Genomic DNA, 23,999 nt, shown 5'->3' with positions numbered 1-23,999 from the left:
AATTTCTGGTATTTTAAATTTCGGTTCCTTTTTTTTCTTTATTTTCTACTAGTCTAATGTAATGAATTCAACCAGAAATCACTATTTTTTTTATCGAACTGGCCAGTCTACGTATTCATTTTTATGCTAATCTATAGCAAAATGGAATTGGTACCAACATCGTGCGCAACGTTACTGCGACCGATCAATATCATATATATAAAAAATAAAATTGAGAAAGGAAATGGTGAATATGTCAAAGCGACAACCACCCGACCATAGAGCAAACAACAGCCGAAGGCAACCAATGGGTCTTCAATGTAGCGAGAATTCCCGCACCCGTAGGTGTCCTTCAGCTGGCCCCTAAAATATGCATAGTACAGTGATAATGGACGTCATACTAAACTCCGAATTATACACAAGAAACTAAAATTTAAAATCATACAAGACTAACAAAGGCCAGAGGCTCCTGACTTGGGACAGGCGCAAAATTGCGGCGGGGTTAAACATGTTTATGAGATCTCAACCCTCCCCCTATACCTCTAGCCAATGTAGAAAAGTAAAAGAATAACAATACGCACATTAAAATTCAGTTCAAGAGAAGTCCGAGTCTGATGTCAAAAGATGTAACAAAAGAAAATAAATAAAATGACAATAATACATAAATAACAACAGACTACTAGCAGTTAACTGACATGCCAGCTCCAGACCTCAATTAAACTGATTGAAAGATTATGTCTTCATCATATGAATATCAGGTACAATCCCTCCCGTTAGGGGTTTAGTATCATACTATCATAAAATATATGAGAAGAACATAACCCGTGTCATGCCAACAAACATAACCCGTGTCATGCCAACAACTGTTTTTTTTTTTTTTTTTTTTTTTTTTTTTTTTTTTTTTTTTTTTTTTTTTTTTTTTTTTTTTAGAAATAAATGTGTTTAGTTCCGATGCAAAGACCCTATCAGTGAATCAATGTTAAAGCCAAAATATGCAATCTTTAATGACCTGACAACAGTATCGTAACTATATCCCCTTTTAATAAGTCTATTTAAAGGTTTTGTTAGTTTCTGAGGAGAATACTGACATTTTTGTGCTTTATAAAGAATATTTCCATAAAATTTTGGATGTGAAATACCTGAACGTATAAGATGTCTGCATGTTGAGTTATATTTACGAATTATTTCCTTATACCGGTGATAAAATTTAGTAAATGTTTTGACCAGTTTGTGATATCGAAAACCCTGGTGTAATAATTTTTCAGTAATACATAAATTTCTCTCGCTAAAATCTGATACATTGTTACATACACGAGCGAATCGTACAAGTTGAGATATATAAACACCATAAGATGGTGACAAGGGAACGTCACCATCTAAAAATGGATAATTAACAATAGGAAATGAAAAATCATCTCTTTTATCATAAATTTTTGTATTAAGCTTCCCGTTTATGATATAGATATCAAGATCGAGGAAAGGGCAGTGGTCATTGTTATCATTAGCTTTATTTAAAGTAAGTTCTACAGGATAAATTTCTTTAGTATACATACTGAAGTCGTCATTATTTAGAGCCAATATATCATCCAAATATCTAAAAGTATTGTTAAATTTTTGTATCAAATGTTGTTTTGATGGGTCTTTGCTAATTTTAGTCATAAATTGTAACTCATAACAATACAAAAACAGGTCCGCAATAAGTGGTGCACAGTTAGTCCCCATTGGAATTCCAATAACTTGACGATATACGGAATCTCCAAAGCGAACAAAAATGTTATCAAGTAAAAATTCAAGTGCATAAATAGTATCAAAGCATGTCCAATTGACATAGTTCTTTTGTTTATTGCTACTAAAAAATGATCTAAAAGAGTTTGAACATATGTACTCGCATTCCGACTTTTTAAATGCCCAGTTAATTAGGGATGTGAATTTTTTCTTAATAAGAATATGAGGCAAAGTGGTATATAGGGTAGAAAAATCAAGACTTTGAACAGATTCAAAATCACCAATATATGCATGCAATTTATCAAGTACTTCCAACGAGTTTTTGACACTCCAAAAGTAATTAATTCCACTATTTTCAAAGGCCTTATTTGAACTTATGCATACAGAGTGCAGAACGCCATTCCTCCTCTTGAACTATCTTTTAGTTACTATGATTGAGAATAAAAATTCAGAGTGACCAAACCTTAAACATGGAAGTGAAATGTAAAGGGTAACATAGTTTGAGATTATTATTACAATTAGGAATGTAACCTACTAAATATATATACACAATTTCAATTATAAATTGGTATTGTAAAAAAAATGTATAAATTTTGCATGATCGTATGTAAGTGCTCCATTCGTTTTTGATGTGTTTTGTCATTTGATGTTGCCATGTGATTATGGACTTTCCGATTGGATTTTCCTCTGAGTTCAGTATTTTTGTGATTTTACTTTTCACTGTTTGTGATGTCCTGTGGTGTCGTTAATGGAAGATGTTCGTTGTTTTGCGGTTTGCATGTGGTGTCGACCCAGATATTATTTGTTTGTGCGTTTCTCTGTGTTCTTGCATGTCTTTTTGCTGTAGTGTTATCATTCTAGCGATATTTTTTAACATTTTCATATAAGAGTTTTGGCTAGCCATAAAACCAGGTTCAACCCGCCACATTTTCTGAAAAATGTCCTGTACAAGTCAGGAATATGGCAGTTGTTATCAAATAGTTCGTTGCTATGTATGTTGGCGTTTGATTAAATGCACTTGTTTTCCCCGGATTTGTTTTTTTTTTCAATCGATTAATGACTTTTGAACACCGGTATACTACTATTGCCTTTATCAAGCATATATTTTCAAAATAAAGATTGATTCTCAATCACAACATTTATGAAGAAGTAATATGTGCCATAAAACAAATGTATATACAACTTAGGGGAGAAATTACTGTGTCAACATACCATGTCTAGATATACACAACTTGTTCTGTTCTTGTTTCTTCGAAGAATACCCGACCATTCTTGTCTCGACCAGTATATCCTAAAACCTGCTTCAAACAGCTTTCTCAATTGTTTTAGTACAGAAAAGTACTTAATTCCAGACATGGGATCTCCATAACTAATCCGAATAGATAGCTGTTGTATTTCATTGAGCATTCCACTTTTGATCACGTGATTAACAATTCGCTCAGTGAGGTTGCCCACATCAATTATAAGGATACCCTGGCCATTCTATCAATAGTGAAATAAACATGCATTTTAAATGTTAATGATTTAGCTTATAAACATAACTTTACAGACAATATCATTTTAGAAACCTTATTATATAAAAAGGACTGAGTGCTCTTTATTTATTTTGAAAGGATGCATGAAGTGTTGGTCGGAAACATGTATTAGCTCTTTATTCTTTATACTCTATTGTCATGGTGAGTAACACACATTTTTTACATTTGATTTTACATCATTTTACAGATTGACATTATATACTTATATATGAATAATACAACACATTACCATAAAACCGTAATATTGTCCTCTTTATTTCGATTGTGACTTAAAGGAATGAAATATACTAACAATGATGACAAGAAGGATGTCTCAAGTGGAACAGGAAAAAAGGAAAATATTTTTTTTTTATTTCTTGTTAAGTGGTTGCGGTCCTTAATTGATTTATCAATAACACTTTTATTTTGAAAAAAAATCTAGTTTGCCGTCATTTTGACATCTTCTTTTTCTTCAATATTAAGCAAATTGTTTTGTATACTGACCCGCCATAGTCCTCGATTTATATTCTTGATAAGAAAGTCACTATCAAAACAAAAATTGCTATCATTCTATAAGTGTTTAGTAAACTGGTAAAACTTTACCGATTCCTCATTTACTGCATAGCTCCATGCATCAAGTTTTGTGGGCTGACCATCATTAAAAATATTTTCCTTTTTTGAAAGATATATTTCATCAGTTCCAGTCTTATTTCTTAAATAATAAAATATATATGTATATTATATGTGTGCTCAATAATCGTATTAAGAAATAAATAAGTTTATAATTAATGACGATAACTTCTATTGTGTTTGTGCTTTTTGCGTACTATAGATTGAAATAAACAATTTATTTCCCCATGGGCGACAATGATAGCCTTTTTTTTGAGATACAGACTTTAGAAAGTTGATTTATTTTAAAAGGAAACCTTGCTAGAATTGAAGAAAAGTTATTCGGACAGTATTTTTTGGTACAAAAATAGGTTTGCGTTGCTTTTCTTAACGTTATTTGTACTTATCTCCCAATCAATTTTGCACTTAAAAATACGTGTCTCATCCTAGCGTTGAAAAGACATCTCATTTCCATTAGGACTAAGGAAAATAATTCATTATGTCTTTTGTAAAATGCAGAATGCAATGAAGTCTCTAATTATAATAAAACTAGATGTGTCAAAGCCACACGAATGGCCCCGTCTCAAAAAGTTGAAAAATCTGCAATTTCAATAACACATGTGATCACAAACATGATTGTAGTCTCCGTATCAAAAATCAGCTCACAATCTAGAGGCGTATAGAAAAAAAGTCTGTGTAACTGTGATTTTCAACAATTTTCAAAGTTGTAAACCCTTAATGTTTGCAAAAATTAGCGGAGCGGAACGAAACTTGAACTTGATCTGTAATTCATCATGTGTAACTCTCATACCAAAAATCATCCCAATATCTGAAAGCGTTTAGTAAAGAGTCTGTATAACTGTGATATTCAAGAATTTATCAAAGTCCATACATAGCCCGTAATTTCGGCAAAAATTAGCCGAGCGGAACAAAACTCAAACTTGATCTGTAACTAATCTTGGTTAAATCACATGCCAAAAATCATCCCAATATCTGAAAGTGTTTAGAAAAAAAGTCCGTATAACAGTGATTTTCGACAATTTATCAAAGTCCAAAGCCCGTAATTACGGAAAAAATGAGCGGAGCTGAACGAAACTTGCACTTGATCTGTAACTCATCATGGTCAACACACATACCTAAAATCAGCCGACTATCTGAAGGCATTTAGAAAAACTCCGTGTAATATTTTGTTGCGGATTGACGATTGGCAAAAATGACTTTGCAATATCAAGCACACTTATGTCACGTGCGTTTGGCGTTTTGTTCAAATGATCAATGTCGAAGTAATTCACGTCAACAATTCTGTTCAATTACCATCATTTCTTTGGAGGTCATTTATCCGTAGTTATCCTTATAGTTCATGAACTTAAAGTTAGTTGTTGGATGCTGTTCATTGTTTAACGCTTATGGTTGATGAACGGTTCATGAAGGGAGATAAAATAAAAGCTAAGTGAAAAGTTATAATAAACTCAGGATTTACTCTGGGTTTTACCAAATTAAACTTATTTCGTCGTAATACAGTTTTTAAATTACATATACGTTATGAATTACTGGCGTTGGGACAATTTGTAAATGAATATTGTGATAATTGTTGAGTTTATGCAATTATGATAATATTCTAAAATTATATCAGTTGTAATGATGGCAACACTAGTAACCGAATAAACAAGTAACGTACCTTGGTTTGTGTCTTTGAACTTTCATCTTATAAATCATGTTGATGCTTTGGACATTTTCATTATCATTAACTGTGCTAAATAAAAAGAAAAGTGTGTTATATTTTCTAATAGCTATCTAAAAATAAAAGAATGTCATGTTTTACATATTTCAATATTACGATAGTAACATTTTTGGCTTACTAGTAGTTTGCACTTCTCTTATTTTGAATAGATCGACGGATCTCAATCAGGATATCTGTTTCGATAAAGGTAATAAATATTTAAAAGAATTCATAAGACAATTGGGCGATGCAAGTAATTCATCGTAAAGGAGTTCAAATTACAAAGGATAATTATGAAATAGGATTTTACAGTGTCATAGCAAATTAAAAAAAATATTAATATACACCTAATGACACCAGTACACATTGAGAACACAAACCTGCTTTTTATAGCACCAAAAAGACTTCTAAACTAGAGGCGAAAATATTCAAACTAAAAACAAAATAGCATACACAACACATCATAGAAAACAAAAGACAGAGCAACACAATCCACAATAAGACCGAGGGTGATCTTAGGTTCTCTGGAGGGTTAAGCAGAATCGGCTCCACATGTGGAATTCGTCGATGATATTCACAAATAGAGAAGAGATTTTCTTCAAGTATTCCATGGTATTACTCGATTTATTTCACTTGACTGGGCGGGGTTCAACCGGTTCGCTCATAATAAACCAGTCCATCTCTAGATAGGTGTTTTAGGATCAATGAAGTGTCAAGTCATTCTTTTGTAAATTCCTTTGATGACACTGATAGGTGATTAGAAATCAACAATAATAATAACGGCAATCATCCTTATCACACACATCTTCAAATAGACTGTCCTAATGCAAATTGAAACGTAAGCTCCGCCCGATCAGTTGAAATAACATTGATAATAGCATATATAAAAATATTAAAATTTTGTAAAATACTCCAGGTTATAGAATATATCCCAGTCATAGCATTCACTCATCGTTGAATGGTTCCTCCTTTTACATATTTTAGTACAATTCGGTGAAGTATTCACAATTTGACGGCAAAATTAAAAAGTTTTCATTTAAATATTGGCCTTGAAGTTGACATATTTCATAACATTCTTTTAAGTTTCGTACAAATGAGTGAATATATTGAGTGAATACAACATGGCTTTTATGTTTTATACCTCAGCACATTGATAACTGTTTTACTGTTTGGTTTATAACATCCATCTGTACATATATTCCATCCGTTCTTTACTGATCCATGTCGACTTCGTTTAGCGCAAAAAAATTGAATTGTTGTTGTTATTCTATAATAGATAATAAAATGTGTTTATAAACAAACAGATGACAATTAAACAAGAGAGGAGTCAATGAAATAACTCATACATAAGTATTCAGTTTAAAATTTAAGTTTTGTTCTCACATCGTTGTCTATATGATAGAATTATATGCGACTGTCATGCAAGTGAGAAGTAAAGCTAGCTATAAAACAACAAAAGAAAATAAATGCCTGTATTTGGTTATGTCACTTGCTTAGGGACTTTCCGTTCAGAATTTTCTTCGGAGTTCGGTATTTTCGTTATTTTACTTTTTGCATCAATGCCAAATGTTCCGAAATGACACTTCTAATTGGTTCTGATATGACATAGATGATATATTCGTGTTGTTAGTATGACATAATTCATGTTTTTTATATTCGTTTTGAAACACCAGAAAAAAAGAATTCTACAGATGAAATGATAAAAAACATCGCCCGCATGTCAAGTCAAAATACACAACACCACAATATATTCGGAAAGCATGGTTAAAACATCTGATGAAAGTGGTCGTTCCAGTAAAGAAAATTCAACATTAATAATGCAGCTAGAACAATTAATTTTTTTTAATTGAAACATACTGTTTATATACGCACTACTTACCCAAAGAATGGCCGTGATTTAAAAATAAATACCACCAAAACGTTTTGGTATATGAATTCGTCATTTGGTTTATCTGTCGTAACGTATTGAAATATTAATTTTGAAAAAGTATAATCATCTGGATCAGAATATGGAATTTGAACATCGGTATACTTCTGTAGCCTAACTAATACGTTAATGTAAAATTGAGAATGAAAATAGGGAATGTGTCAAGAGACAGCAACCCGACAAAAGGAAAAGAAAACAGCTGAAGGCCACCAATGGGTCTTCGACACTGGAAAAAAAATCACACACCCAGCGGCTGGCTTCAGTTGGCCCCTAAACAACATGTGTACTAGTTCAGTACAAATGAACTTTACACTAAACTAGAAAACATATAAATACATGTTCCTGCGACAAAGGAAGGCAGTTCACGAGAAGTTCTATTTTATAAGAAGCCTAGTTGACTGAAAAGTATATTGCACATGACGATAAATATTTATATTGTTTTACAATCTAGATTTCAAAATAAAAAACACATTACGACAATTACCGAGTAGGTCCTTGGCTTAAAATAATAACAACCGTCTCTTTCTATATTCGATGTACTTATTGATCAATGAAATTATACAAGATAACCGTACTAGTTTCTTTTCCAGGTAATAGCTGTAAGTACCTTTGATATAAACAATCTAAAACTTTTGTCGGTAATGTTGATAAAATATGGTCAGGTGGAATGAAAAAAGTACCATCGAAAGTTCTGTATTGTTCAATCTGAAATCAATAAATTACATCTAGTTCAAACTCGTTACACCATATCACAGAAATTAATTTGTCTTAGTTTTACGTCTATTCCTTTAAAATGATTTGTAAATGGATCATTATTGATGGAGTTTATCCTTTTTTATGGGTATTGTTTTAATACAATTATAGCTAATTTTGTGTTAAATGTATGAAAATATATTTCGAATTACGGGATGGAAAAGCTCGACTCAATTGACGCCGAACCTTCAAACTTACAAATCCTAAATGATATAAGGTACATATAAAGTTCAAGGTTCAGTTTTTTTATTTCAAATCATTTGATGAAAAGTGAATGCTTTATAGCTGTTAACATAAGTAAATTCACATAACACCCTCAAAAAGTAATAGAACATAAGACCCAATCAAAATCTCTTGTCGCAAAGGCAAAAGCAAAGCATAAGTTAAAAAAAAAAATCCTCTGGTATTTCTATGCGCAAAACTTCTGATGATATTTGATGAAGATTGAATAAAATTATTTATTAAATGAAAAGTCTACCGAGGATCACTGATATTTAGAAACGGTGTCATCTCTTGGCATCCTTCCGACCGGCAGTACAATCTTTGTCAAAGTGGGGCTTCTGTTTCGGGACGTTTCAATTCAATGCATTGTTAAACGAGAGTGTTAGGATTTATTTATGCACGCTTAGCGAGATTACAAATGTTCTCGTACTTAATATGCACTTAATATTATCAAAAAAGGCAGTGATTATTCTTCCGGGCATCCAAGAAAATATTTAGATTTGTTATAGTCTATATGCCAATAGTAATCTTATACAAAAAAAAGAGAATATACATTTCAGAGCACTTACAAACCGTGGGTCTAAAATCATAAATATCTGAAAAAACTTATCTTACTGTTTGTATGCAGTTAAAATCTTCTTTTGGTTTAAAATCTCCTACGGCTGAGTCTGTTATCTCTTTCTGAAAAGTACAATTAGTATTGCAAAAAAAAGGATTGAACTACCAAATAACAGCAATATCACATTACACATGGAGTTGAAGTATCCGTAACAGCATGTCTTACTGAACACATTGACACTCCATAGTTATTTGAAAGTATGTCCATTTGAAAATATCTTAGTAGCGTTGAATAGGAGGGTGGAATTTGAATAAACAAATATACACTAATAAAAATGAAATATTTCCTTTTTGCGACTTTTTAGCCGAGTAAAACAAAATGGGTAAAATTTGGCAAAACTATTTTGAAACTAGGACAACTCCAACATGTTTTTTAAAGATTTTTCTAAATTAAAGATACTAGACTTATGATTTGGTACAACATAAAAATTATAAGTGTGCCATGAATCAAAACAATTTTATGTTTTATCAGTACTGTTCGGCAAGACCGAAAACTTGTAATATACTGAGCCAAGAAAGTTTATCAACACGTTTTTTTTTTGTTCATTCTGGGGAAAAAAGTTATTTATATCATTGATATAATCCTTAGTTTTTTTACCTGTAATTTAAAACAGTCGTACTATTTTCATGGTGAATGATTTCGCCCCATTTCAGTTTTGCATGTGTAATTGATGTTTTACCTTCTGTACCTGTACTTTTAAAACGATATTAAAAATTTCTTTTTCACTAACGTTCAGAAACACACCATTGGTAAGAAAAACATATACACCTTTGAAAAAATTGCATGGGGCGTCAACCAATGACCTTCAGAAAGCTCTTGGAATGGTTGATGCCGGAATGAGCGTTGCTGACATCGTGGCTCGATTTAATGTGCATAAGGCAACAGTTTAGAGACTAACAAACAGATATCGACAAATTGCAACTGCACAAGATAGGCCGATATCTCGTAGATCAAAAAAAATATTGTCAAGGGAGGAGCGCTACCTTCGCTTTACGTTAACACGTGACAAGTGTTTTTTTCCGGCCACAAAAGTATTACATTGACTAAGGGCCGCTACTGGTGTGCCTACCAATCCTTCATTGGTACACTTAGGGCATGGTTGAGAAATTGATTTTGAATAACACTATACTCATTTCCGCATTTTGGCCCTCCCGCGCTTCATACAAAGAAAATCCTCATGAATGTGATAAAAATATCAAAATGCTCCAAATTTTTTGAAACTTCATGGTAACGATGAGCAACATTGGTAAATGTGGAATTTGGCGTTGGAATTTCCAAAATGTCTGTCGTTACCATGGAAACAGAGCATAAGTGTCAAAATGCTCTAAAAACTTCAGGGTTTGGTGAATAATTTTGATATCCTTGAACTTGTAATCAACAAATTTTTACACAATATAGTTATCCACTATATACAGGTTTTGATTGATTTTGACAATCATTGGAACTACTCTGTTACCATGGATACAGGATCAAATATCTCAAAAATTTCAAAATGCTCCAAAATTGATGAAACTTAATATGATAGTTGACTGGCAAGTCTGGATGAGACTTTTGACTTTGGAATTTTCAAAATGGCCACCGTTGCCATGGAAACTGCAAAAAAGACAAAATTTCTCAAAATGCTTTGAACTTAATGAAACTTGATATTATTGTTAACTGGCAAGTACAGATGAGACTTTTGACTGTGAAATTTTCAAAATGGCTGCCGTTGCCATGGAAACAGCAGAAATGTGAATTTTTTTAAAATGCTCTGAATGTACTGAAAATTTACAGAAAGATGTATTGCCATGAATCTATGTGCATTCACTGTTAAACCATTTTGAAATGGCTGCCGGTTAGTGGCAATAGGGGAAGGGTGACATCCGCTATTGCTTGCAATGGCAATTCTAGTTCCATTTTGTTATCATTAAAATTATATGTTGCTATGATTTTGTAATTAAATAAAATTTCTCATTTTTTTTTTGATAAATTTTTTTGGCTCAGTATATTATACTTTCTGTTTATTCAGTACTGTTTATTATTATAAAAAAAAACGGTAAATTTACTATTTATATAAACTCAGTACTGAAATTTTCAGTACTGTTTAAGTACTGATTTTGACAGTACTGTTTCAGTACTGATTTTGACATTACTGTTTCAGTACTAATTTCGTAATTTTAGCGATATTTTTTAACATTGCTATATAAGCGGGAGGTTTGGCTTGCCATTAAACCAGGTTCAACCCACCATATTTTCTTAAATTGTACTGTACCAAGTCAGGAATATGGCAGTTGTTATCAAATAGCTTGTTTCTATGTATTTTGACGTTTGTTTTTGTTTCTATGTATTTTGACGTTTGTTTTTGTGTCTATGTATTTTGACGTTTGTTTTTTGTTGCAAATCAGTGTTCCTGTTGTTCCTTAGTTTTCCTCTTATATCTGATGTGTTTCCCGCGGTTTCAGTTTGAACTACGAAATTGTTTTCTCTCAATCGATTTATGACTTTTGAATACTGGTATACAACTGTTACCTTCATATCATCTTTTTTTTAAAGTTAATACAATTAAGAGAAATATTGAAATAAATTTAACGCATACTTTTTTTAAAAGAGTAAAATTGTATTTAATAGTCTTTATGTCATTTTAACTCTGTTTATCACAAGGGGTCTTGCATTCGATTGTTCATTTTCAGTGGGGTTTTTTTTCTAATGATATTTTCTACAACTGAAGTTACATATCTTACAGTTTTTATGCAGAACATGTCCCCTTTTGATTCAAAAGCTCCTAATGTTGAGTATGTTCTTTGTGTTGGTTGGAACTTAATTTGTCTTGATTCTGTTTTATCGCTCTGAAAAATATACAAATATTTCATATTCACATGACAATAAAATATCTGCATCATACAAAATAAAGATTGGCAAATTATAATGAAAATGTAATAAATGTAAATAAAGTAGTTTTAAAATGTTTCAGACGTTTACCAAAAACAACAAGAAAGTTTTCCAAAATGTTCTTTAAAGTTGAGTCGTAGATATGAATTAAGTGTACAATCAGCTTATGTATTCTTTTCATGTTAGCAGAATAATATTAATGGTTACAACTTCATAATTGTTTGGCTTTCTTATTATTTTGATTTGAGCGTCACTGATGAGTCTTATATAGACAAAACGCGCATCTGGCGTATCAAATTATAAGCCTGGAACTTTGATAATTATTTACTGTAGCAGAATAAGATATTTACTTTACTATCTTATAACTGTAAATTTCAAGAAGAATGTTCATACAAGAGTCTAGAAGTTTGGACTTCTAAAACTTTATTATATACATTTTGCATCAAGAACTGTTATAACTACTGTAAAATTCACTGCCTTATCCATATATGAAAATATATACACAATAATCTTGTTTATATATGTTTTCTGATATTGTATTTTATGAGAACTGACGTTGTGTATCATCTTAATCACGTTTTATAGTATTCTTTATTTGTCTTTATGAATATTACTTTTACTCTATAACCTGATTTTGGATATACATTTGACGTCACTTTGTACTTGTCAATGCCGTCATTATGTTGTTGTGCTATGATTATTTTTGTATTCTTGTCTTTCGTTTTTGCTGATGTGCTTTGCCTTATGCCTTTTTGTGTTTCTTTGATGCATATGACTTGACTCTGTACTTAGACATCCCGTCATTGTGTTATTATACCATTGTAAAAAAGTCAGCACTTAAAAAGGTAAAATAAACCTTTAAGACAAAAGTAAGCTCTAATTGTTTACAGTTTTCATCAGATGGCCTTCTCACTTACCTTTTTTATGTATTTTAATGTTTTTTGTTGATCAGTACCATCATCATGGACAGGAATGAAATTCTTGTATGAAAACAAAGTCAACACTAATCCAATGACTAAACATGGTAGGAATATTTTCATACCAGCCTTCATGTTTCTAAAATAAATAACATATTTTTTAATTTCATTATTTTTTTACTTTGTGTGCATTTGTCATAGATATAAGAAGATGTGGTATGAATGCCAATAAGACAACTCTCCATCTAAGTCACAATTTAATTAAGTAAACAATTATAATCCCTTTCTAGAACCATTTAAGCGGTTCGCTTTGTTTTTATTAGTGTTTTATCTCGGCATTTTGGCGTTGATGGCATATATGCATTTCTTAATCCCATTGATATTCAGAATTGAGCCGTGGTGTAGTTGTTAGTGCATCGGACTACTAACACAAAGGTTCCTGGTTCGATTCCCGTTCGGGATGAAAATTTCAGGAACTCAATTTTTGGCTCTCCCTTGACACCATTTGCGATTATGGTCTTGAGGAAACGATGATAGTCCGTCGGAAGGGGACGATAAATGGCTGACCCATGTTAAGAGAGATCCATATCTCTTGCACGTTAAAGACACCCTTGTAGATTTCGAAAAAGAGTAGGCTAATGCCACTACAAGGCAGCACTCGCACCCGCAAAGTGGAAAGGGATTAATATAAGTTGCAAAACTTGTTTCCCAATCCACTATAAATAAATATGTTTAAACTAATATCTATAATATTTACTGATGTGCATGACATGCAAAATGATCTCTTCCTATAAAAACATTAGCAATGATTTTTTGGTGCCAAAACTCATCCATGCCTATGTGTTTAAAAGTAAGCAAAGAGTTCGTGAATTTTATTACCTTTGTCATGCTTCAATGCATTAGATCGAGTAACGTTCAGATAGGTTGGTTTTAACGTGGGGAAGTGTGAATTTATTGTTTTATCTCGCTACTGTCGACATACTTTGGAGCTAAGAATTGAAAATAAGTAAGAATTTATTTAAATTAACAATCACACATAATGAATAAAACTTATTATCATTATGAATATAATTTCCTCTTCATAAATATTTTAAAGTTTACTATGTTGAAGGTGGTATTTACTCATTTATCGCATATTTCAAACGTCTGTTTAATTATGATTTCGTCAATATAGCCATTCATAAATTCCTCAGTGTTTATGGAAACTGTGTGACAGTATGCGACATTTTTCTATAAGCTGATTTGGTTTGCAATCAAGTTTTGTTCCTGAATCCGATGTGTATTATTCCTAGACTGTTTTAAAGTAGTCTTGCGTGAATTATGCTGGGTTTTATTCTTTTGGTTCTTTGAGACGAGAAGATACAAATGCACATAACGTTTTTAAGACTACATTCAACTCAAACTTTTTCGATTGGAAAAATTCGGCTCATATTGATACAATCAGTGCTGTCAGATTTCGGTTTTCATCGCAACAATTATGTTATATTAATGATCAGACAAGATGTATTCGGACTAGATACACATTAGAATTGTGATTATTGTTGAATTAATGCAGTTGAGTCTACTAGACTCGTCCTTCGTATCCATCTGTTAGTTAAGCAGCCATTTTATTGCCGATTCTATTTCAAAGGAACTAGATTTCTAAAGCTACTTGTCTTGCATGCGATAACGTTATGTCTCACTCTTCTTTTTCGATAATCTTTTCTGTTTCTATTCCACAGAAACTGGTGAAATGAATCCTTGATGTCTGGTACACCACTTTTTGTTTAATTGATGGTATATCATCATTTTATATACAATTAGGTCGATTATATATAATTTTCATTGTGTAATCATTGTACCCTTTTCTTTCACATTTCGAATTCATTGACCACAAATCAAAAATCGCATCGATTGACAGTTTTCGGGATGATGAATAACGCATTTTAATTTATTATTCATCGGACAGGCATTTTGTACGCTGTATACGCTATCCGATCATCTTATTAACTGTTTTGATTGACAGCTGTACCTGCTATAGAACTTCTCTTTTGTTGATAAGATACAATTGTTTAATTCAATTTAACAATGTCTTTGTCTTTTGAAATACGACATGTGTCAGTTATATTTCTTCTTAGGGAGCTACCATTTGATTTGTATGGGGGCATTGTGTCTAGGATGAAAAATGTGTCCTGCCTTTTTTTTTAGTTGTAATCTCTGTCCTGGCTTTATATTTTTCACTCTAACTGGTCCTGTCTTTTCTTTTAGTTTATCCTGACTTTTTTTACCTAAAAACTTTTTTGCAAATGTCTCATCCTGCCTTTAAACATTTTATCCTAGCTTACCCCCCCCCCCCCCCCCCTCCCTTTCCGAGTTCAAATGGTAGCTCCCTTATGATTATCTTTGTCTTTGAGTACCACAGGCAGTTGTTTTTTTTCATGGTCGTTTGGACACATAATAAAAATTTAGCAAAGATTCCGTTACATCCATCAAATTTATATTAACTTAATATCTGGTCCTGTAAGAAAAGAAATCTAAAAAATAAACTCTTTGATAGCGAAAATCCTATTTGAATAATGTACCTTTAGTGTGATCTTTGTAGCAGTAAAGTTATGATTGTCCTGGTAGGTATAAAAGGTAGAACTTTTCATCAGTTTCAGCTATATCACGGTTTTGGACAGATTTCTTATACCGTTTTATTTTACTTACTGTGTTCTTGGTATGTATCATATATGTTCAAAATTGGTGTGACATTTGACAGTTATTGCTCCACCATATACGCACACCGACAATAAGTATCTCTTTATAACTTAACAAAGTATAAAAAAAGAGTCACACCAGTCGTTCGATGTTATCATATGAAAATAGATGAGCTAGTTTATTATTAAATTAATTATAATTATAACGACAGCTGATATCAAGAAAAAGAATTTTTAAATCCTTGTATCTGGCAAAAACGATTAATTTATATTTTACAATAACCAATAACCATCTATTTTACCGCTTTAGTATGGTTTTAAAATAATCTGATAATATTTAAATAGCTGTATATTCACACAAATGAAAGTTGAATTGAAAAACATAATAGTTTGATAACAAATGTCCATCAGTAAATATTTAAGAAAAGACTTGTCAACAGAATGTATTTCAGTTGATTTCAATTCCTTTTTGTGTTTTATAGTTCAATTGTGTACATCTGATCAGTATAATGCGATTTAGAAAATGTATGCATAAAAAGTAAAATTACCAAAAAATACCAAATTCAACACAGAAAGTTATCAAATGGCAAAATCAAAAGCTCAAACACGTCAAACGAATGGATAACAACTGCCATATTCCTGACTTGGTACATGCATTTTCTTATGTAGAAATGGTGGATTTAAACAGATTTTATAGCTAGCTTAACCTCTCACTTGTATGACAGTTGCATACAATTCAATTATATGGACAACGATATGTGAATAAAACAAACAGACATAATAGGTAAAAATGTCACAAAGGGGAGTACAGCAGTCATCCTTTTGTTACGGTCTTAATCACTATAAACAAAAATTAAATAAAGGCAACAGTAGTATACCGTTGTTCAAAAGTCACCACTCGATTGAGAGAAAACAAATGCAGGTTACAAACTAAAACCGAGAAAAACAAATCTACCACAAGAGGAACACAGCGAAATAACAGAACAAAGAAATGCAACAAAAAACAAACAACAATGCAACATTCATAGAAACGAACTATTATATCTGACTTGGTACGGGACATTTTAAGAAAAATTGAAATACAAAAAAGCGTATAAACAAAACACATTGTGATGATCAGCTGTTAAACACTTTGTACACTTACATTGTAAAAAAAACAGTAGTATGTCTTCCTCCATAGGCGACAATGCTAGCTAACACTATCTATAATGAAACTTGAACAAAACAGACTGTTAGGGCAGTTATATGTGTGGTATTACTACTTTAACATTCTATTTTAGATACTGATGCGAAATAAAGGAATCGAACAGAGCGTGTTTGAAGTATCCACGGTCACCTTCGATTTTACACCAAATTTTCTTGTCTTTCATAATTTATATTGTATATAACACGCTGCAGTTATTAATTAGTAAATTTTAACCAAAATTGTATAACCATTCACCCAATCACTGCGCTCTAACGTTTACTACTTTTGCCTGCCTTGGATTTTTTGTCCACATCTGGTTCCCGCCACCCCTAGAATAGGCTTTGGTTGCTGATAAATAAAGGCAACAGTAGTATACCGCTGTCGAAAGTCATCAATCAATTGAGAGAGAAACATATCTGGGTTACAAACTAAAACCGAGTGAAACACATCAACTATAACAGGAAACCACCGAAACAACAAAACCATTGAACTGCAACAAAAACAAACGACAATGCAACACACACAAAAACGAACTTAAAGATAAAAATTACCATTTTCCTGACTTAGTACAGGACATTTAAAGAAAATAATGGTTGGTTCAACCTGGTTTTGTGGCTAGCCAAACCTCGCGCTTTTATGGCAATGATAAATTTGAGACATTTAAAATCACAACATTACATGACAGGAATACAGAACAAATACATGCAAGAACATTTAGGACAGAGAAATACACAAATAATCAATACAATAGTACATTACGACATGCTAACCAAAGAATAAAAACCAACAGTAAAACAACCTAGAACACCGTAAAAGAACCAGGAACTGTCCGTCACACGACTGGACCAACGCCACAAAAACCTGGGCTGATGTTAATAATTTAGAAGAGGTTTCGTGAAGCACTTGGAAGACTTAGCACTATACCGATGTTTTAAGGACACTTATGTAGTTAAGATATCCAATACAGTGTTGGAAGATCCAGTTCTTCCTCTTTGGTTGAAATTCCAAAGGAACATATAACAGACCTATGATTATCCCGGATTTCCTCTTTAATTAGTGTCGCGGGGGGTATACGTCAAGTTTCCAGGTGAATTGTCATTATCATTTATCTAGAAGTTCATGTAATGTTATTTACACACCAAAAAGATGTTGTTCGGGGCTTTATCTGCAGAGATAACAACATATTTGTCATGGATGTATGACAAGTGTTTTGCTAAATTTGGTCTTTAAATAATTGATGTAGCATAGGTATTACATGATCCATTCCGTTTCTTTATTCTGATATGTATCAAGGACCTACCAGCGTAAATCCATTCAGAATCTACGTCTTCTCTCTCGCGTTTAACGCAATGCCGGGGAAAATAAACGCATCATAGATACCAGGATTAAATTTTGTATTAACGACAGACGCGCGTTTCGTCTAGAAAAGATTCATCAGTGAGACTCGAATCCCACAAGGTTAAAAAAACCAAAATAAAGTACGAAGTTGAAATGCATTGAGGACCAAAACTCCTAAACGTTTTGCCAAATACAGCTAAGGTAATCTATTCCTGAGGTAGAAAAGCCTTAGTTTTTCAAAAATTCAAATGTTTTGTAAACAGTTACTTTATAAACAAAGGCAACAGTAGTATACCGCTGTTCAAAACTCGTAAATCTATTATAGACAAAAACAAAATCGGGGTAACAAACTAAAACTGAGGGAAATGCATTAAATATAAGAGGAGAACAAAGACACAACATTAAAATGTAACACACACAGCAACGGACTAAGCATTAGACAAAATCCGATGAGAATAACCAAAATAACATCAAAACCAAAAACATGAATTTGGGATAGAAAAGTACCATGCCACGTCTTATAGTAATGTGAATTCACACTCAAATATAGGAGAAAACAAACGACACAACGGAAACACAACGTAAAATTTTACACACACAGAAACGAACTATGATATAACAATGACCATAAATTTGACCATATCAACGATAATTCATGTCAGCACAGAAGTGCTGACTACTGGGCTGATGATACCCTCGGGGAATTAGACTGACTCCACTAGCAGTGGCATCGACCCAGTGGTTGTAAATAAACTGCATCATATATACGAGGTTAAATTTTGTATTTACGCCAGATGCGCGTATCGTCTACAAAAAACTCATAAGTGACGTTCGAATCCCAAAAAGTTAAAAAGGTCAAAACTAAAGTACGGAGATGAAGAACATTGAGGACCAAAATTCCTGAACGTTTTGCCAATACAGCTAAGGTAATCTATTCCTGAGGTAGAAAAGCCTTAGTATTTCAAAAATTCAAATGTTTTGTTAACAGTTTAATTTATAAATATGACCATATTAACGATAATTCAGGTCAGCACAGAAGTACTGACTACTGGGCTGGTGATATCATCGGGGAACTGAAGCTCCACCAGCAGTGGCATCGAAATAGTGGTTGTAAATAAACTCATCATAGATACCAGGATTAAATTTTGTTTTCACGCCAGATGCGCGTTTCGGATGTTTAAAGCAGAATGGGAGTTTAAACTACTCGATATTTATTACTCGATCTTTACAATTTTGGTGATGTGTAAACGGGATTAAATGTGTTTTACAATCAGTCTTCAATTGTACGACGAATATTCCCAACTCCGCAAAGCTGTTACAATAATTAAATATTTTCACCAATATTTTGTAGCTGTGAAAATGACAAAAATCCCAATGATAGAAATTTTAATCCGTTTGAGGGATCCTTTATTTTCACTTTTGAAATATTTTTAAAGTGTAAACGGGGTCTAATATAACATAAAAATACTGCCCTTTTACCACCTTCACCTCACCCATTTTCTGAAATTAATGGGTTTGAAGTTCATCCAAACAAACTTCAAACTTAAGGGGATATTTTAACACGATAAGTAGCTTTTCAAACAAAACAAAATTTGAAAAATGAGAAAATAGGGGGACAAAAAACGGGCCTTATCGTACCTTGTCCTTTCCTGTTAAAAAGTTTTTTGCTTTTTCTTTTTAATTAGTTTTTCAACTTTTGCTTTTCAAATAGTTTGACCACGGTCATCACTGAAGAAACATTAATTGTCGTAATGCCCATCTGTTGCAGTATCATTGGTATCCTTTTAAAATTACATTTTGATGAATCTTAGGGCGTTCAGTTATGAACTATTCTAAGTTATCTAAGAAGTATCTCTCTGCTTTTAGTTTTTTTTATTTTTTATTTTTTTTTTGGTTTTTTTGGGGGGTGGGGGTCTTAATTAAGTATGATTATGGCATACAGTTCCTAATTGACAGTATAGATGTAAATTGTGTAACACTTTTGTAGGTTTCAGACACTATATTTCAATAAATTCAAAACTTCAGTAGCGGTTTAATTTCGCATCTAATTCTCAACTCCAGTCCTCAAGCTTCAATTTTTATTAAATACATTTGCGTTAAGTTAGACCGGTGTATAAGTTCCCATAAGAAGGTATTAACATGTGTTTTAAAATCTATATTGTAAATATATTCTCTACAGTTACTTATAAATAAACTAAACAAAACATATAATACCCATACATCCTATTACAACGTTTTATAGTTGACTTTCAAAGATTGATGCGAGGTTTTTCTGAAATCTTTAATCCCCCCTTTTTTTAACTGTGAGACAGGTATTTCAGCTAAACATTTAGACACAGTTACGTGAAATGTGTGCATTCATTTAGATGTAAACAACTATTGGTCATCGTACGGCTTTTAACAATCTGTAAAACCCGTACTCTATAGTAAGTTACAAAAGGTCCCGAAATGACAAATGTAAAACAATTCAAAGACGAAAGCCAACGTACTAACTTCTGTTCATAACACTGAACGAAAAACAAATATGATATACAACAACAAACCATTGATTTATAGGATACTGACTAGAAACACTCACATGCAAATGTGACGGGGTTTAACATGCTTGCTTTCGCTAAACCCTCCCTCTAACTTTAACTACTTTGTAAAGTCAAAACTAACAAAAACCATGACAAGAACTGAAACTAACAATAAATACTACGAACTATACAAATTAAACTAACTGTATCAACAACAAACTATACAAATCAAACTAACTGTATAAACAACGAACTATACAAATCAAACTAACTGTGTAAACAACGAACCATACAAATCAAACTAACTGTATAAAGAACGAACTATACAAATCAAACTAACTATATAAACAACGAACTATACAAATCAAACTAACTGTATATACAACGAACTATACAAATCAAACTAACTGTATAAACAACGAACTATACAAATCAAACTAACTGTATAAACAACGAACCATACAAATCAAACTAACTGTGTAAAGAACGAACTATACAAATCAAACTAACTATATAAACAACGAACTATACAAATCAAACTAACTGTATAAACAACGAACTATACAAATCAAACTAACTGTGTAAAGAACGAACTATACAAATCAAACTAACTGTGTAAAGAACGAACTATACAAATCAAACTAACTATATAAACAACGAACTATACAAATCAAACTAACTGTATAAACAACGAACTATACAAATCAAACTAACTGTGTAAACAATCAACCATACAAATCAAACTAACTGTGTAAAGAACGAACTATACAAATCAAACTAACTATATAAACAACGAACTATACAAATCAAACTAACTGTATATACAACGAACTATACAAATCAAACTAACTGTATAAAGAACGAACTATACAAATCAAACTAACTGTATAAACAACGAACTATACAAATCAAACTAACTGTGTAAACAACGAACTATACAAATCAAACTGACTGTATAAACATCTTACTATACAAATCAAACTAACTGTATAAACAACGAACTATACAAATCAAACTAACTGTATAAACAACGAACTATACAAATCAAACTAACTGTGTAAACAACGAACTATACAAATCAAACTAACTGTATAAACAACGAACTATACAAATCAAACTAACAGTATAAACAACGAACTATACAAATCAAACTGACTGTATAAACAACGAACTATACCAATCACGAACTGTACAAATCAAACTAACTGTATAAACAACGAACTATACAAATCAAACTAACTGTATAAACAACGAACTATACAAATCAAACTAACTGTATAAACAACGAACTATACCAATCAAACTAACTGTATAAACAACAAACTATACAAATCAAACTAACTGTATAAACAACAAACTATACATCTCAAACTAACTGTATAAACAACGAACTGTACAAATCAAACTAACTGTATAAACAACGAACTATACAAATCAAACTAACAGTATAAACAACGAACTATACAAATCAAACTGACTGTATAAACATCTTACTATACAAATCAAACTAACAGTATAAACAACGAACTATACAAATCAAACTGACTGTGTTAAGAACGAACTGTACAAATCAAACTAACTGTATAAACAACGAACTATACAAATCAAACTAACTGTATAAACAACGAACTATACATCTCAAACTAACTGTATAAACAACGAACTATACAAATCAAACTGACTGTATAAACATCTTACTATACAAATCAAACTAACAGTATAAACAACAAACTATACATCTCAAACTAACTGTATAAACAACGAACTGTACAAATCAAACTAACTGTATAAACAACGAACTATACAAATCAAACTAACTGTATAAACAACGAACTATACAAATCAAACTAACTGATTAAACAACGAACTATACAAATCAAACTAACAGTATAAACAACGAACTATACAAATCAAACTAACTGTATAAACAACGAACTATACAAATCAAACTAACTGTATAAACAACGAACTATACAAATCAAACTGACTGTGTAAAGAACGAACTATACAAATCAAACTGACTGTATAAACAACGAACTATACAAATCAAACTAACTGTATAAACAACGAACTATACAAATCAAACTAACTGTATAAACAACGAACTATACAAATCAAACTGACTGTGTAAAGAACGAACTATACAAATCAAACTGACTGTATAAACAACGAACTATACAAATCAAACTAACTGATTAAACAACAAACTATACAAATCAAACTAACAGTATAAACAACGAACTATACAAATCAAACTAACTGTATAAACAACGAACTATACAAATCAAACTAACTGTATAAACAACGAACTATACAAATCAAACTGACTGTGTAAAGAACGAACTATACAAATCAAACTGACTGTATAAACAACGAACTATACAAATCAAACTAACTGTATAAACAACGAACTATACAAATCAAACTAACTGTATATACAAAGAACTATACAAATCAAACTAACTGTATAAACAACGAACTATACAAATCAAACTAACTGTGTAAAGAACGAACTATACAAATCAAACTAACTGTATAAACAGCGAACTATACAAATCAAACTAACTGTATATACAAAAAACTATACAAATCAAACTAACTGTATAAACAATGAACTATACAAATCAAACTAACTGTATAAACAACGAATATACAAATCAAACTGACTGTATAAACAACGAACTATACAAATCAAACTAACTGTGTAAAGAACGAACTATACAAATCAAACTGACTGTATAAACATAGAACTATACAAATCAAACTAACTGTGTAAACAACGAACTATACAAATCAAACTAACTGTATAAACAACGAACTATACAAATCAAACTAACTGTATAAACAACGAACTATACAAATCAAACTAACTGTATAAACAACGAACTATACAAATCAAACTAACTGTATAAACAACGAACTATACAAATCAAACTAACTGTATAAACAACGAACTATACAAATCAAACTAACTGTGTAAAGAACGAACTATACAAATCAAACTGACTGTATAAACAACGAACTATACAAATCAAACTAACAGTAGAAACAACGAACTATACAAATCAAACTAACTGTATAAACAACGAACTATACAAATCAAACTAACTGTGTAAACAACGAACTATACATCTCAAACTAACTGTATAAACAACGAACTATACAAATCAAACTAACTGTATAAACAATGAACTATACAAATCAAACTAACTGTGTAAACAACGAACTATACAAATCAAACTAACTGTATAAACATCGAACTATACAAATCAAACTAACTGTAATATACAACGAACTATACAAATCAAACTGACTGTATAAACATCGAACTATACAAATCAAACTAACTGTATAAACAACGAACTATACAAATCAAACTAACTGTGTAAACAACGAACTATACAAATCAAACTAACTGTATAAAC

General features: G+C 31.6%; 1 protein-coding gene across 2 annotated transcripts in view; it reads right to left on the bottom strand.

Annotated features, from left to right (window-relative positions):
* Window positions 1–23,999, bottom strand: part of LOC139514530 (uncharacterized) — a 50,250-nt gene that overhangs the window by 19,141 nt on the left and 7,110 nt on the right. Inside the window, exons 1-9 of one of the 2 annotated variants that reach the window (XM_071303890.1) lie at window positions 15,542–15,628; window positions 12,854–12,992; window positions 11,789–11,893; window positions 9,065–9,130; window positions 8,082–8,179; window positions 6,689–6,814; window positions 5,506–5,580; window positions 3,822–3,930; window positions 2,917–3,186 (exon numbers count right to left, since the gene is read on the bottom strand). In XM_071303890.1, the coding sequence (XP_071159991.1) occupies window positions 2,917–3,186; window positions 3,822–3,930; window positions 5,506–5,580; window positions 6,689–6,814; window positions 8,082–8,179; window positions 9,065–9,130; window positions 11,789–11,893; window positions 12,854–12,988 (984 nt within the window). In that variant the 5' untranslated portion in view covers window positions 12,989–12,992; window positions 15,542–15,628. Of the gene's footprint in view, window positions 1–2,916; window positions 3,187–3,821; window positions 3,931–5,505; window positions 5,581–6,688; window positions 6,815–8,081; window positions 8,180–9,064; window positions 9,131–11,788; window positions 11,894–12,853; window positions 12,993–15,541; window positions 15,629–23,999 lie in introns of those variants that run through there. The other variant, XM_071303889.1, reaches the window with a different exon arrangement.

This window comes from Mytilus edulis, chromosome 3, assembly GCF_963676685.1.
Source record: "Mytilus edulis chromosome 3, xbMytEdul2.2, whole genome shotgun sequence".
NCBI lineage: Eukaryota > Metazoa > Mollusca > Bivalvia > Mytilida > Mytilidae > Mytilus > Mytilus edulis.
Note: the sequence above shows the minus strand (reverse complement) of the source record. Positions and strands in the feature narration are given on the sequence as shown.